Here is a 14,439-nt window from a genome sequence, read left to right on the forward strand (position 1 = left end):
TCAGTTTTCTAATCATCAATGTGTCACTCAAATTATATCTACTCATAAAGGTGAAGGTTACCTAAAACAATTGTCTAGAAGACCCTGCTTCTGATAGCTCTTTTCTAGGACGGGGCAGAAGCTTAGTCACAATATTATGCTTGCTAGTCTATACGGTTCATTCTTCCTTCTTGTAATCCAGATTTATTATGCTTCAGAGTTTATTGATAGCTTCCTTTGTGTGAATAAATGGCAGATGTATGATTACATTAGGATTCATAAAACCTCTGGAAAATTAGAGAAAAAATACACACCTCAAACTAGAAAATGATAGCATAGCAGGAAGGAAAAAAACCACAAGAGTTTTATCTTCAACCTAAAAGTGAGAGAGAGAGAGAGAAAAAAAAAAACTCCCCCACCCCCTAAATGCCTTTTTTGCAGTTCTCACTTTGGAATGATATCTCATCCTGTTTCCCAAGTTTTCAGACTTGGGGCAGAAGAAGGTGTGCATAGTGCCTTGCAATTCTCACATGGGAGGGGTTATCGCTTTTTATTCACAGCTGAAAGGTGGGAAGAGCTTAGAAGGACTATAAGTAAAATTTAAATGTACACACTCAGGAAATTAAAATCATAGTTCCTATATAAATGGAATATAAGCACATATTACAGAAATGAAGTTGTTATGCTATACATAATGGCAAAGCATTTGAATATTGCACATGCATAGAAATGGAATGGTTCTAAAATAAACCATAACACTAAATTTCTTTTTTATTGTGCATTTAAAATCTCAATTTTGCCATTTAATTTTATAGTTTAGAGTAACTGATATAGTAATTCCTCTATTTCTGCCAGGGCCTGGTTTACAAGTTTGGTGGTATATCTGAATCCTAATTCTTATTCAGCTCACACAGCCCCTCAGCAGCCAAATTTTGTCATTTTTATCCCCACAACACCCCTCTCACCCTTCACCTCTAACCTCTTCTCTCCATCCACTGTCACAATCTTAGTTCAGGCTCTTAGCATTAACTCCTGAAATGGGCTTCAAATTGGACTCTTTGCTTCATCTCTTCCCACTCCAGTGATCCTCCATATATCTATCAAAGATATTTTTCTTAAGCTGACCACATCACTTCCTTACTCAAGGAACTCCAGTGGCTCCCTATTTCCTTTAGGATAAATTATAAATTCTTCTGTAATGCTTTCAAATTCTTTAACAAGTTGGCCCAAACTTTTTTTTTTTTTTTTGGAACAATCTCATTATACATTGATTACTTTCCTGCCCTCTATTATCCAACCAAATTGATCTTCTCTTTATTTCTCAACTTGGTGCTTTATTTCTCATTGCTTTTCCTTCATAATGGTTTTCCCTGATACCTGCACCAAACTTTTTCCTTAACTCTGCCGCAATGAATTACAATTCTTTCATGATTCAACTCAAACCTCATCATCTATCCTAAACCTTTCCTAATTCCTTGCAACTTCTAATAATTTCCCTCCTTATTACATGTAAGTTCCTTAAGAAAAGTTTGTTTCATTTTTTCTGTATTAATGACTCCAAAATCTAGGATGGGACTTGGCTCAGTGAGTAAATTAAATAAATGCTTGTTGATTGAATTAATACCATCTATATTTCCAAGTGTATTTATTCATACCATAATGGTGACAAATACAAATTAATATTGTTGGAAGAAAATAATATTATTGTTCTGCATGTGTATCTTCTGACTCATTAATTAAAGAATATGTGCTTTAATTTATTTTTCTAGTAGTTGTGTTGAATGCTCACTAATCTACCCATATGCTTTCACCAGTGCCCTCTCATGATCAACAATATGCATCTAAAAATAGCTAACATTTATATAGTGCTCAACATGTGCTAGGCACTCTGCTCAGTTCTTTTTAATTATCATTTCATTTGATCCTCACAACAAACCCGAGAGATAGGTGTCATTATCCCCATTTTACAGAGAAGGAAACTGAGGCAAACAGAGGTGGAGTGACTTGCTTAGGGTCACACAACTAATAAGGGTCTGAAGTAGGATTCCAGCTCAGTCCTGATTATAGACTTAGTACTCTACTGTGTCACCCAGCTACCAATTTACAATGCACAGGACAGATTTTTGAAATAAAATGTATAGTCCCTGGCTAAAGTAAAGCTAATTAGCACAAAGAAATTTTAGTTCAGGTATCACATTCCAAACTGGTCACAAATCTATATTTCACTTATGGAAATGACGTGTTCATTTAGTAAATTATTGAGGGTATGAATGAAGCAGCCATAATTTTTCTTCCATGTTTTAAGTGTACACAATAAATTTATATTGTACACTGTAGTATTACAGGAAACTTTGTAAACACCATCTCATTTGATCATTATAATAATCCTGCAGAATAGATAGTACAACTATTATTTTCTGCATTTTGGAGATAAAGAAACTTGACTTTTCATACATATAACAAAGCTAGGATTCATATCCAGTCCAGATTTCTCTCCATTATATGAAAAACTACCTTAAGTTTAAGGTTTGCAAAGCACTTTATATACGTTATTTCATTTGAGCCTTATAACAACTCTATGGGGTAAATGCTGTTATGAGCTCCATTTTCCAAAGGAGGAAACTGAAATAGTTTAAGTGATTTGTCCAAGGTCGCAGTGTCAGGGTTTAAATCTAGATTCCTGATTCTAAGGCAGCACTTTATCTATGTACAACTTGGCTGCCTAACAGCTATCCTTGAACATTGCATAGTGATACAGATATGCTAGAAAGGATAATGAAATGTTTTCATTATCTTTATTTGATATTATTTCCCCAAATTTAATTCAGATCTCCTCCTTTTGAAAATAAGAAAGAATCCAATGTATACAGTGTTATCTGAAATGGTATTTCAGTTAACCGGCAAAAAAAAATATAAGAGGATGCCAAACAACTTCTCTAATACCAGGATTAAAAGATTTTGGCCTAATATTAGAAAGAATCAAATTCATCTTAAAATTGAAAAATATCTTGTTTTTCCTGTCAGATTCCATCAATTGACTATACTTTTCATGTATGAGATTAAATGATTAAGTCCTATAAGAATGTAATCCTTTATAACTAGAAAAGCCAATCTCTTCAGCCTTATAAAAGAATAGGTGGTAACTAATTCTATTGATTAAATACTGCCAATTATTAAAGAATTAACTTTCATTCTATTAAATGGAATAAATTATTATTGGAGATGTTTCTAAAATGTATTAACTTGCTTACAAGGTATGGGGCTGAGTTCAAATGGAAAACTACCTGTAAAAGCATGAAAAAAGTATTTCTTTACACATCTTAGATTTTTAAAAGCAATGAAAGATTATTTTAAATATATGAAATTCATTTATGAAGATAATAATTGTTCCATTGAAAGTGAATTCTAAATTAATTATTTAGACTTTTCTGTAATGGTCACTGGATGAGTGAGGTTCCTCCCACCAAATCAGTCACAGTCTTAGAATTGTACTGATTATTCATAAGTGTTCATATTGTGTATATATAGATATGTATGTGTATGTGCATACATAAATGTATGTGTGTTAATGTATGTGTGTATATCTATCTGTCTGTCTATCTATCCTTCTATCTATGTTATTCATAAGTTGAGGAAGGCCACTGGTATAGAGGGTGGACCTTCTATGGGGAATTTATGGGAAGACATGAGTATGAATTGCAAAGAATGGGCAGGCATGGAGAGGTTGCACTCTGCATTGCTGGTAGTGAAAATTAATCAAATTTTATCCAAACAAAACTTGTGTTAAAATATCCAAATTTATGAAATTGCATATTCATTTGAATATTTGAGGCTATTATTATTTTAAGCAATAACATAAACTAGGAAGATCTGGGTTTAAGTCCCACCTCTAACATTTACTGGTTGTATGATGCTCAACAAATTACTCAACTTTTCCATCTCAGTCTATACAGCTTTTCAAGACTAAAATTGTCTAGAAGATGACAGCTGGTAATGGGAAGAATTTTTTTTTCACCCAGATTTGCCTGTATTAGTGAAATAAGAGATCTAGTCACAATTCCTCCCCATTCTTTTAAATAATGAGAAAAATTCCAAAATAGTAGAGTTTTTGTATTTTTTGTTTTGTTTCCAGTTGTAGTTTCTAATTGTACTAAACTGGTATGCTTAGTGATAACTAAGACTTTTTGAAAAGTATTACACCCATATGTATAGACTATATGACTTACATAGAACTTTATGAGTGGTGATATAACCTTAATTCATCTACAGAATTTGTCCGTACATCTATATTTTCTAAATAAATGTAAGATGCCAATGAATTTTGTTCACCCTTATGTTCATAAGACCTTTTATTTAATATATAAAAACCATTCTAACACTTCGTCATTCCTACAATATTTCCAATAAATCATCACTAAAAACGAGCCATCGTGGAAATGTTTGGTCATTTAAGATGCAGTAAGTTTAGATAACAGGTAAACATCAGTGTGAGGCATTCTATTGAATTGCCTCGGAAACATTTAAGTAAACGAACTCCATTGAGATACATTGAGGAATATAAAGAAATGCTGATACTAAGGATAGATTCACAGAAGCCAAAAGAAATTACATTTTATCTCAATTCTCAATATTGCTTAGCATTAACCTCATCTGATAACCTCCTCTTCCCATCAATATTCCCATCATATCCTTTTAAAAAAACACCACACTGGATAGAATGAGGTTCACTCCTTTATCCCTGAAAATATTTTATGAATATGAAAAAGACAGTGATAAATAAAAAAAGAGATTCTATGGTAAAAATCACAATTTTAAAAAGAAGGTCAATGTCCTCAGTGTAAAAGAATTAATGGCATCTAATCCTTGTAGTTAAATAATATCAACTATTAACAAGTTATCTTTCAGTAATATAAAAGAATAAATTCATTTCTGGAGGAAAAAAAGATCCTTTTCTGACTTTTAAAAATGAAATGTTATTATGACTTGATTGTAATTAGCAAGATAGTTCCAATGGCATGGACAGTACTAGCTCTTTCTCTGTATTATTGCAATGAACTAGAAATTAAAATTGGACCAATTATCTCAAAATGAGACGACTGTTTCCTTAGCAAAAGGAAATAGGCTGTTAGAAAGCTATGTGAATTAGCAATATATTGGAAACAGTAATTTTAACACAGCATGGGTTGAAGGGTGCATGAGCAGTGATTTTCAGTCCTTATTTGCAATAGGCAATGCAAACCAGTGTAAAAAGAAGTGTCCATTTGATTACCAATGGAAATGAAGCATTATGGTAGCCAAAGTTCTAAGAAAAGATGTATTCCATCCTAACATGGTATTTGTGTGAAACTATTTGTTCTTCAAATGACATTGCACTCTAGGAATGGGAAGTGTTTGTCCAGTTCCCCTTGCAAGCTTATTCTTCTCAACAGACAACACAAAGCTCACCTGATTCTATCTGCTGTCTGGCAACCCCTGGCTTGTAGTTGAAACAGGCAGGTATTTTCCTCAAGGTTTGGTTACTTCCTGTCCCTCCTCTTTATCAATTGTCTTTAATTTTTCCCCATTAAAACGTGAATGTTTTGCATTTTAAAGGTTTGGCTAGCTCTTCCAGGGTTGTGCAGCTCAGACAGTGTTAATTGTTGTTGGGGGTCTGAGTAATTTCTTTTGTAAGAGGACTCTGGAGTCATTATAAAGTTCTTTAAGGTGCTCTAATTGAATCTTTAATTTGATATAAGTATTGGACACAATGAAATCTGCTCTCCAATTTCATTTATCTGCCCGAAATTTCTTGAGGAGGGAAAACTGGAAGCAGTGTCTTTTAAATTTATTGCCTATTAACAAGTGTTTGATTCAGGACATGTCTCACCGTGGCTTACATAGCTAACATTCCGAAGATGGTAATTTTCTTTCTTGATTCAGTGAACACTTGGATGATTCCAGGGATTGTTTTTTTCATGTAAAAAGTTTGATGATTGCTTATACCCACACCTCAGATTATCTAAGATTAACTTTCTTTGTGCGGTTTACTCAAACAGCGGTTTTCCTGTGAAATCATGTAAGTAGGAACCATCTGGAAAAGGTTACTGTGGAAACAGCAAGGGGAAGCAGGGGGTGGGGCTAGAAAGAGATGCCATGACAACCTTTTTCGGGTTTCCCAGGAAACGACGGTTGCTATGGGAACTGCATCACTCAGGTCCGAATTAGTAACTTCCGCTGGAAGGGGTGTCTGTCACTTTAATCTTCTTGTGATATTGCAGAAGCTTATCTCTCAGATGCATTAGGAAAAAAAAAATCTTTCGTTTCTCTCGGCAGCATTGAAAACATCACTGTTTCTAGACTATGATTGGTTTTGGCTGGGGGGCGTGCACATAACTTCTTCACAATGATTTAATGTTAAATCTAACGCTTTCCAAATACTTAAGCAGTCCACAGGGTTAAATTAGAGTTAGTCAAATCATTCAATCTTGAGTTGAAAAAGGCATTTTCTTCAGAAATATGTAATTCTGGAGAAGGGGATTTCTCGGAGAGTTCAGATATAAACTGAATAAATTTACAATGGATTTACAAATCGTTGCACTAACTAGGATTTAAGCGATCGATCCCTTAGGCTAGGCAATGCACCTACAAGCACAATAAACAATGCTAGAAGGTCCTCCCACAGACTGGCAAAAAAACAAAAACAAAACCAAAAAACTGCCTTTAATTATGTAGTTAAACCAGTTACCCTAAAAGCACTTTTAATTCCCCTCCCCACCTACACGTTTCATTGTTTTAGAGCATATTAGAAACCAGAACTAAAAGTCACAAACAGCATTTCCGCTATTTGCAGGATTAAAAGAAAAAAAGGGAGAGGGTGGGGGGAGCAGAGGAAACGCAGCCCAATTGCAAAAGACACCTGTTTTGGTACGAAGCAACATGGGACAGGGGCGGGGTGGATGAAGGAAGTGTGTTTTCCATTTTCTTCTCTGGATGAATGGTCTGGAAATGTATAAAAACTAGGGCATACACAGACCAATGGGGCACGTTCCACACAATACTAAGCATAGCATGTCACTTGTATCATGTATTAAACATCGGTGAATATCTTTTTGATGTTGACACACGAGTTGGGATTATTGTTCGTGGTGCAGGTGGCCGTGGAGTTGCCCGTTTTGAAAGGGGCTGGGGGGAAGGTGCTATGGTTCATACCCGCCTCCTCGATCACCATGTATTCTGACTTACTCAGAGTTGAATTACTCCGAGCTTTCCTTAGCTCTTCAACTGAAGAGGACAGATGCTGGCAGCTCCCCACGTGCATATACTGGGCTTGCTCTTCACCCTCCGTCTCTCGGTGGTAGAAGTAGTTGAAATTGGAAACGATCACGGGCACCGGCAAGGCAATCGTCAGGACACCGGCGATGGCACACAGCGATCCCACGATCTTGCCCCCGATGGTCACCGGGTGCATATCCCCATAACCTACGGTGGTCATGGTCACCACTGCCCACCAGAAGGCATCGGGAATACTGCTGAACCCAGAAGTGGGGTCGTCCGCCTCCGCAAAGTAGACAGCGCTAGAGAAGAGGATGACCCCGATGAAGAGGAAGAAGATGAGCAGCCCCAGCTCCCTCATGGAGGCCTTCAGGGTCTGCCCCAGGATCTGCAGCCCCTTGGAGTGGCGGGAGAGTTTGAAGATGCGGAAGACCCGCACCAGCCGGATGACCCTCAGGATGGCCAAAGACATGGCCTGCTGTCCATTTCCCTGCCTCTCGGCCAGCTCGGTGCCCAGGGTGATGAAGTAGGGAATGATGGCCACGATGTCAATCAGGTTCATGATGTTGCGGGAGAAGGTGGCCTTACTCGGGCAGGCGAAAAAACGCACCAGCAGCTCAAAGGAGAACCAGATGATGCAAAGGGTTTCCACCACAAAGAATGGGTCCGAGAAGCTGGAGGCGCCTGCTGGGGAGCCCGACGTGCTGTTGGTGGCTGCTTCCAGAGGGTCGGGAGACAAGGACACCGGGTAGTCCTTCTCGTCGCGGAATTCGGGCAGCGTCTCCAGGCAGAAGATGACGATGGAGATGAGGATGACGAGCACCGACACGATGGCTATGCCCCGCGCGGGCCCCGAGCTCTCGGGATACTCGAAGAGCAGCCACACCTGGCGCTGGAAGTCGCGGCGGGGCAGGGGCCGCTCCTCCTCCCGGAGGAAGCCCTCGTCCTCTCGGAACTTCTCCATGGCCTCCTCACCCAGCTGGTAGAAGCGGATCTCCTCGGAGAAGATGTCGATGGGCACATTGACGGGCCGCCGGATGCGGCCCCCGGACTGGTAGTAGTAGAGGATGGCGTCGAAGCTGGGCCGGTTGCGGTCGAAGAAGTACTCATTGCGGAGCGGATCGAAGTACCTCATGCGTCGCTTGGGGTCTCCCAGCAGCGTCTCGGGGAACTGGCACAGGGTCTTCAGTTGCGTCTCGAAGCGCAGCCCGGAGATGTTGATCACCACCCGCTCCCCGCAGCAGTCCTGCTCCCCGCCCGCGCCCGCCCCGGCGGGCGGCCCGGCGGGCGGGAGCGGCTCGTAGCGGTCACGGTCACGGTCACAGCCGCCGCCGCAGCCCCCCGGCTGCGGGCCGCCGGCCTCGGGCTCCAGCAGGTGGTCCCCCGGCACCACGGTCATGCCCGGCGGCAGCTCGGGGCCGGCGGCGGCCCCCGCGGCGGGCTCGGTGTAGCCGGGGTTGACTAGGGTGTGGGCTCCGCCGCCGCCGCCCGCCGGGGGCTGAGGCTGGGGCTGAGCCGAGGGGTGGGCGCGGTGGCGGGCGGAGGGCGGCGGAGGCGAGTGCAGGAGGCTGAGATGCTCGTCCATAAGGCAACGGCGGCGGCGGCCGAGGCGGAGGCGGAGGCGGCGGCGGCGGCGGCGGCTGCTGCCCCTTCACCGCCTCCCCTCGCCGCGCCCACCCTCCGCCCGCCGGCTCCGACCCGCCGAGCCCGCAGCCTGTTGCTGCTGCTGCCGCCGCCGCCGCGAGGCTCAGTCTGGGTCTGCCCAGCTCCGGGAGGCTCCTGCGAAGACAGACAGCTCCCGCCCAGCCCTCCCCGCGCCGCGCCGCGCCGCGCCGCGCCTCTCTCCCCCTCCCTCCGCCCCGGCCGCTCCCCCCGCGTGGCGCGCGCGCGGAGCCCCACTCCACTCACCTCGGGATTCCCGCCCACCGAGGCGGGGGCGCGCCGGCCCTTCCCGCCCACTGCGGCGGGAGCGCGCGCCCGGTGCCCCTTCGCCAGCTGTGGGCAGCCAGAGACTCTCCCCACCCGGGGCCTGCCCTTAGTGTCTGGACTTTATCCCACCTGGCGGGGCCCTGCGGGCTGACAGCTTCCCTCCTGAGCTCAGGGAGCGCAGGCATCCGCACCCCGGCCCCATCCCCTCTCAGCTTAGGGCCGTTGCCTGTCTCTAACACCCTGGCCGTTTTGCCATCCCAAGCCTAAGGCAGCGCACAGCCACTTCGGGGGGGGGGGGGGGGTTCTGAACAAGCATTTATTAAGCGCCAATTACGGTGCAGTCAGCTCACGCCAGCCCTCTCCTTTCCACGTCTAAGCCCTCCTCCCCCAGTGAGCCCCGCATCGCTCCTTTCAACCCGGGATGGGATCGTGCCCCCCAGAGCCCCCGGTTGGGCCAGGTGTGTGCCAGATACAATTCTGGAGGCGCCTGCCAGGCTCCATCAGGTCCCGCTCGGAAGTTGGTAGTGCGTCTGTAGCCAGGGAACAAAGTGGAAACATCTCCAGGGTAGGGGTGCCGGGCAGCATAAAGGATCAAAGGCTTCGCTAGGTTGAGCTGTAAAAGACTCCAAAGGCCATCGAATCCAGTCCCAATTTTTATACAAATGAAGAAACCGAGACTAGGACATCTTAAGTGGCCTTCCCAAGGTCATACGGTGGTGTCAGAGGCAGGATTTCATTTCAAAATGTTGGGTGTCAGGGATGATGTTATCTCTCAGATGAACTCTGGGAGCAGGAAGCTGAAGGAGAAGGAGTGGGTAAGGGGAGATGAAAGAAACTTGGGGAGCCAGCTGGGAAAGGAAGCGGGGGAGGGGTGTGTATGGGGGGTGGTACTGCTTCAGGTACAAACTCTATAAAACAAAAGGCACTTCCACGTTGGGAGTCTGAGCACACTTCTGGGAGCCCCATATCTGACAATAAATTCTCGTTTATCTCCTGCAAAGGTGAGATAGTGTATAAGAGGTATGGGTGCTGCAGGCTGTCTCATTGGAGTTCAAAGAAAATGGGTCATAAACATCCTTCCAGGGAGACCCTCCTGCTGTGGGAAGATGCATTATGCATAGGTCACAAAAATGCAATAACAGAGGCAAAAAGAAATGGGGTAATTCCCAAACATTTAGCATTTAGTCTCTAGTGAATTTAGGCTAGTTGGGAATGGTGATGCTAAACCAATCTTTTAAGTTATCTGTTAGCTGGGATAGCTACTTAAGAGCTGCCTTTGGGGGATTGGTAGTGAAGGGAAGAATATGAGGAGGTTTGAGGGGGGAGATAGGCAAAAGGAGATTCACTACAGCCAAACCAGTGTGGTACCCTCACAAAAAAGCTCTAAGATGGAGAGGAGAAGCAGCTGTTCAAGAATCCATATTTAATGTGTTTTCAATGCATTGTTGTCTTCTTCTGTGGCAGGGAAGCCATGCTCTAGTTGTTAAATAACTTACTCACTCATCGGATTGCACCTCTGTTCCTTGAATTTTTTTCTTTTTTTTCTAGGCTAAACTCTTACATTTGTCCCTGTTTCATTTAATCCATTTCTCTAAATAGACAAGGTCACTTTGAATTTAATCCTTATTTTTCAAGGATTTAGCAAACCCGCCCAATTTAGTGTCACCCACAGACTTAAAACATGTGTCCTCTATTCCATGATCCCAGTCATTTATTAAAAATAGTAAATAATTCAGGATACAGAATTGAGTTCTGTAGGAATACCACAGTGTTTAACTCCACCTACCACTAACCTTTACTCACCCTCCCCACCCTCCAAATACACATCAGTCCACCCATATTAGTATTTCTAATGCGGTAGATATTAGAAATTCTGTAATGCCACAGGGTAGGTATTTTTATGCAGTCTTCTTTATCTCCAAAGAGGGTCTCCCCCCGCCCTGAATCTAGGAGTGTATACACTGTGTCCTGCAAACAAGAGCAATAAAATTGAGATTAAATAATATTTCTGTTTTTCTCACTGGTTTTCCTCTTCTGGTTCTCCATGGTGTGACTGACACCTGAGTTCTCTTCACTGTGCATTCTACTAGTTTCCACTTCTTCTACTCATTTATATTGGTTTACTTTCCACCCAAGTTTGCAATGGATCCCCTCAGCTTATCCAAGTCAGTCTTGGCACAATAGACATTCAGTAAATGTAATGTGAAGGTACCTTATCCTCTGTCAAAAAGCTATTGCAGATAGGAGATGAGATTTGAACACTAGTTCTAGGTCAGGTGCTCTATCCATTAAGCAAAATTGCATCACTATCTCATTATGTGCCATTCACACTGTTTTGTATAATTTGCGTACTTGACACCTGAGAATGAGTTTGATTTGCTACTGAGAAAACTCATAGAAAGGCAAAGACCCTGTTAATTTTCCAAGTCCAAATGTTTAATATACTCATGTGTCTAAACGAGGAGGTGACTCATTCCTTGTTTCTCAGAAATTAGCACTAAAATGTGTTAGTCAGTGACAAAAAAGAGCAGAGCCAAAGATGACCTGTGATGGATGGTCTCAGGCTTCGTCTTCCTGCTGAGAAGGAGCTTTGCTTTGGATAGGGTTATTTCCGTCCTTCTTCATGTCTTGTCTGACAGATTCAGACTACAGCCTCCTGCTAGGAATCCTTTAGAGTTAGAAAATTTTAGAGCTAGAAGTGAGCTTAGTGATTCCTTTTTAAGACATATTTTACAGATGTGGAAATTGAGTCACTCAGATGTCTATGTGGCTTTGGTCAAAATCACACAATGAAACAGCTAGGGCTGGAACCCAGATTTCCTAACTTCCAATTTCAGTGAAATTGCTGCTACAGCACACAGTTAAATTCCCTGATGATAAGCTTTTGTGGTGCTTAATATGTGCTAGATTGGAAGACTAGACTATTTGTGCCTGATTACTGACTATTCACTGCAATGTATATTTATCATAACTGAAAACCACTGCCTTCTAAGGCTAGTCCTTAGCCTACAGGAAGTGAGCTTGTGGGCACAATTCAACCTTTGTTGGATATCAGTACCCATCACAACTAGTCAACGTTGCAATTTTAGTAATAACACATGCCATTTATTTAACACCCCCAACTGAGTAGCTCAAAGTACTTTGAAAATGTCTCATTAATCTGTATAAAGCCCCTGGGGGATAATAATAATATTATTATAATGTTCAAGACTAAAATTGTGGCAAAGCCAAAGGCTTGTTCTGAGCATGTGCAGGGTTTCACTGCTGCCTGAATGAAATCAAGAAGTGTGATTTAGATAAAATGCAGAAGCAAACCATACTTGGTTTGAGGGAAAGGGGATGTTTTAAATATGTTTTGTGTTTCTTCTAAATACTTCTAGGATCCAAATAACTCACTGCTTTTTAGCCAGTTGATGAGATAGCCATCAGTTTATTAACCCCAGAAAACTTTTAAGTAGTACTGAGGTAGGTCTGTCTATCTTTCTCTCTCTCCCTTCTTCTTTCTCTCTCTCCCTTCTTCCCTTTTTCCTTCTCTCCCTCCCTCCCTCCTTTCCTCTCTATCTGTCTCTCTCTTCTCTCTCTCTCTCTTCCTTCCTTCCTTCCTTCCTTCCTTCCTTCCTTCCTTCCTTCCTTCCTTTCTTTCTTTCTTTCTTTCTTTCTTTCTTTCTTTCTTTCTTTCTTTCTTTCTTTCTTTCTTTCTTTCTTTCTTTCTTTCTTTCTTTCTTTCTTTCTGTCTCTCTGTCCTTCTACCCAACCATCCAATCATCTAGTCTACCTATCCTCTATAGATATAGATTTAATGCCATCTATTAGGTATAAGGTGTTGTGGGAATTTAAAGTTGTTTGTGAATGTCATACCAACAGATTATGGACTCCATGAGGACATGGAGTCTTATCTAAACTTTATATTATTCCCAGGAGCAAAAAGAAAACTCTAAACTGAGCAGATCCTAACATTTTTGTTAAAATGTATTTTAAAAAACAACAAACAACAAAAAGTTGAATGTGGTGCCTAAAGGATGGCCTTATAATCTAGTAGGGAAGACAAGGAAAATGAAATAACAGTATATGTTGGCAGTACAAGAGATGGAACAAGAGAGTAGTAATTGATTAATTGTACAATTAATTGTCAAAAGAGTGTTATGATGAATGAAATGAACTCAGAGGAGAGATCACTGTGAGCTGGTTATATAGAGGCTTACAGAAAAATACAGAACTCAAGCTGAGCAAAAAAAATATAAATAGAATTTGGATTGATAAGAAAGAAAAAGAATGTCAGGCAGAGTTTGAACAAAGGCATAGAAGTGAGAAAACACAAATCAAGTTTTGAGGATTTCTAAGGACTTTGAGAGGCAAGATAATAAAGGACTCATTCTCCTGCCAACTGTGCTTTTGACTTTGCAGATTTCAACACCAAACCTTCACTGAAATCTCCTTTTGGAAACTCCCTTAGTGTCTGAGGTTTCCTCACCATGATCATGCATCCAGGCCTATTCGTCCTGCAATATCCTCTATGGTGGTTCTTTTATCTTTTCCCCATTGGTGACTTTCTTTTTGAGAAAGAGCCCACACAGTCAACCATTATTCTCCCAGTTATGCTTTTGGGAAGATAACATCATGTACACTTACTGGGTACCTTCACTTCTATCCTTTTAACTCCTTTTGACATTTTCTCTCTCCCTTTTACCCCCTTAGAATCTTAGTTTCTGGAGGGCAAGAATTTAAATGCTTGTTGCTTATTGTCTTGTCTAGATAGGGAGGGTCTTAAATACCAACATAGAAAATTTAGTGGTGGACTTCTGGCTGAACTAGTTGGAGACATATTAAAGCAAAATTCCTGCCTGAACTAAATTTAAATGTAATTGGGAAATGTAATAAATAATTATAATTAATAAACAAATTTAAATAAATAATAATAATATATATTATATTAATATATATATATAATTATTGGTTTGAGGGGAATATATATAATATATATTAATAAATAAAAATACAACATAGATAATGTTAATTTGTGGTTTTCTAAGTCACTATTTGGCTAGCAGGGATCTATTTCTATTTGAGTTTGACACCATTACTTGGCAGTAGAGAACAATTGAAAGCTTTTGAATAAGGGAGTGCCATGATAAATGTAAGTAATATTTTAAGCAGATTAATTTAGCTCAGTGAATTAGAGTAGGGAAAGCCTGAGGGCAGGATACCAATTAGAAGCCAACTATAGCACTCCGGTGAGAGATGATGAGAAGGACTGAACTAAGGTGGTATGTGTGGGAATGG

The 14,439-nt window shown here is 41.5% G+C and overlaps 1 protein-coding gene across 2 annotated transcripts in view; it reads right to left on the reverse strand.

The window, feature by feature from the left end:
* KCNA3 (potassium voltage-gated channel subfamily A member 3) overlaps window positions 1–9,055 on the reverse strand; it is a 106,772-nt gene extending 97,717 nt beyond the window's left edge. For both annotated transcript variants that reach the window (XM_031967258.1, XM_031967257.1), the window contains exon 1: window positions 5,425–9,055. In XM_031967258.1, coding sequence (XP_031823118.1) covers window positions 7,046–8,815 — 1,770 coding nt within the window. In that variant the 5' untranslated portion in view covers window positions 8,816–9,055 and the 3' untranslated portion in view covers window positions 5,425–7,045. The remainder of the gene's footprint in view (window positions 1–5,424) is intronic.
* Window positions 9,056–14,439: the final 5,384 nt, after the last annotated feature.

This window comes from Sarcophilus harrisii, chromosome 4 (assembly GCF_902635505.1).
Source record: "Sarcophilus harrisii chromosome 4, mSarHar1.11, whole genome shotgun sequence".
Lineage (NCBI taxonomy): Eukaryota > Metazoa > Chordata > Mammalia > Dasyuromorphia > Dasyuridae > Sarcophilus > Sarcophilus harrisii.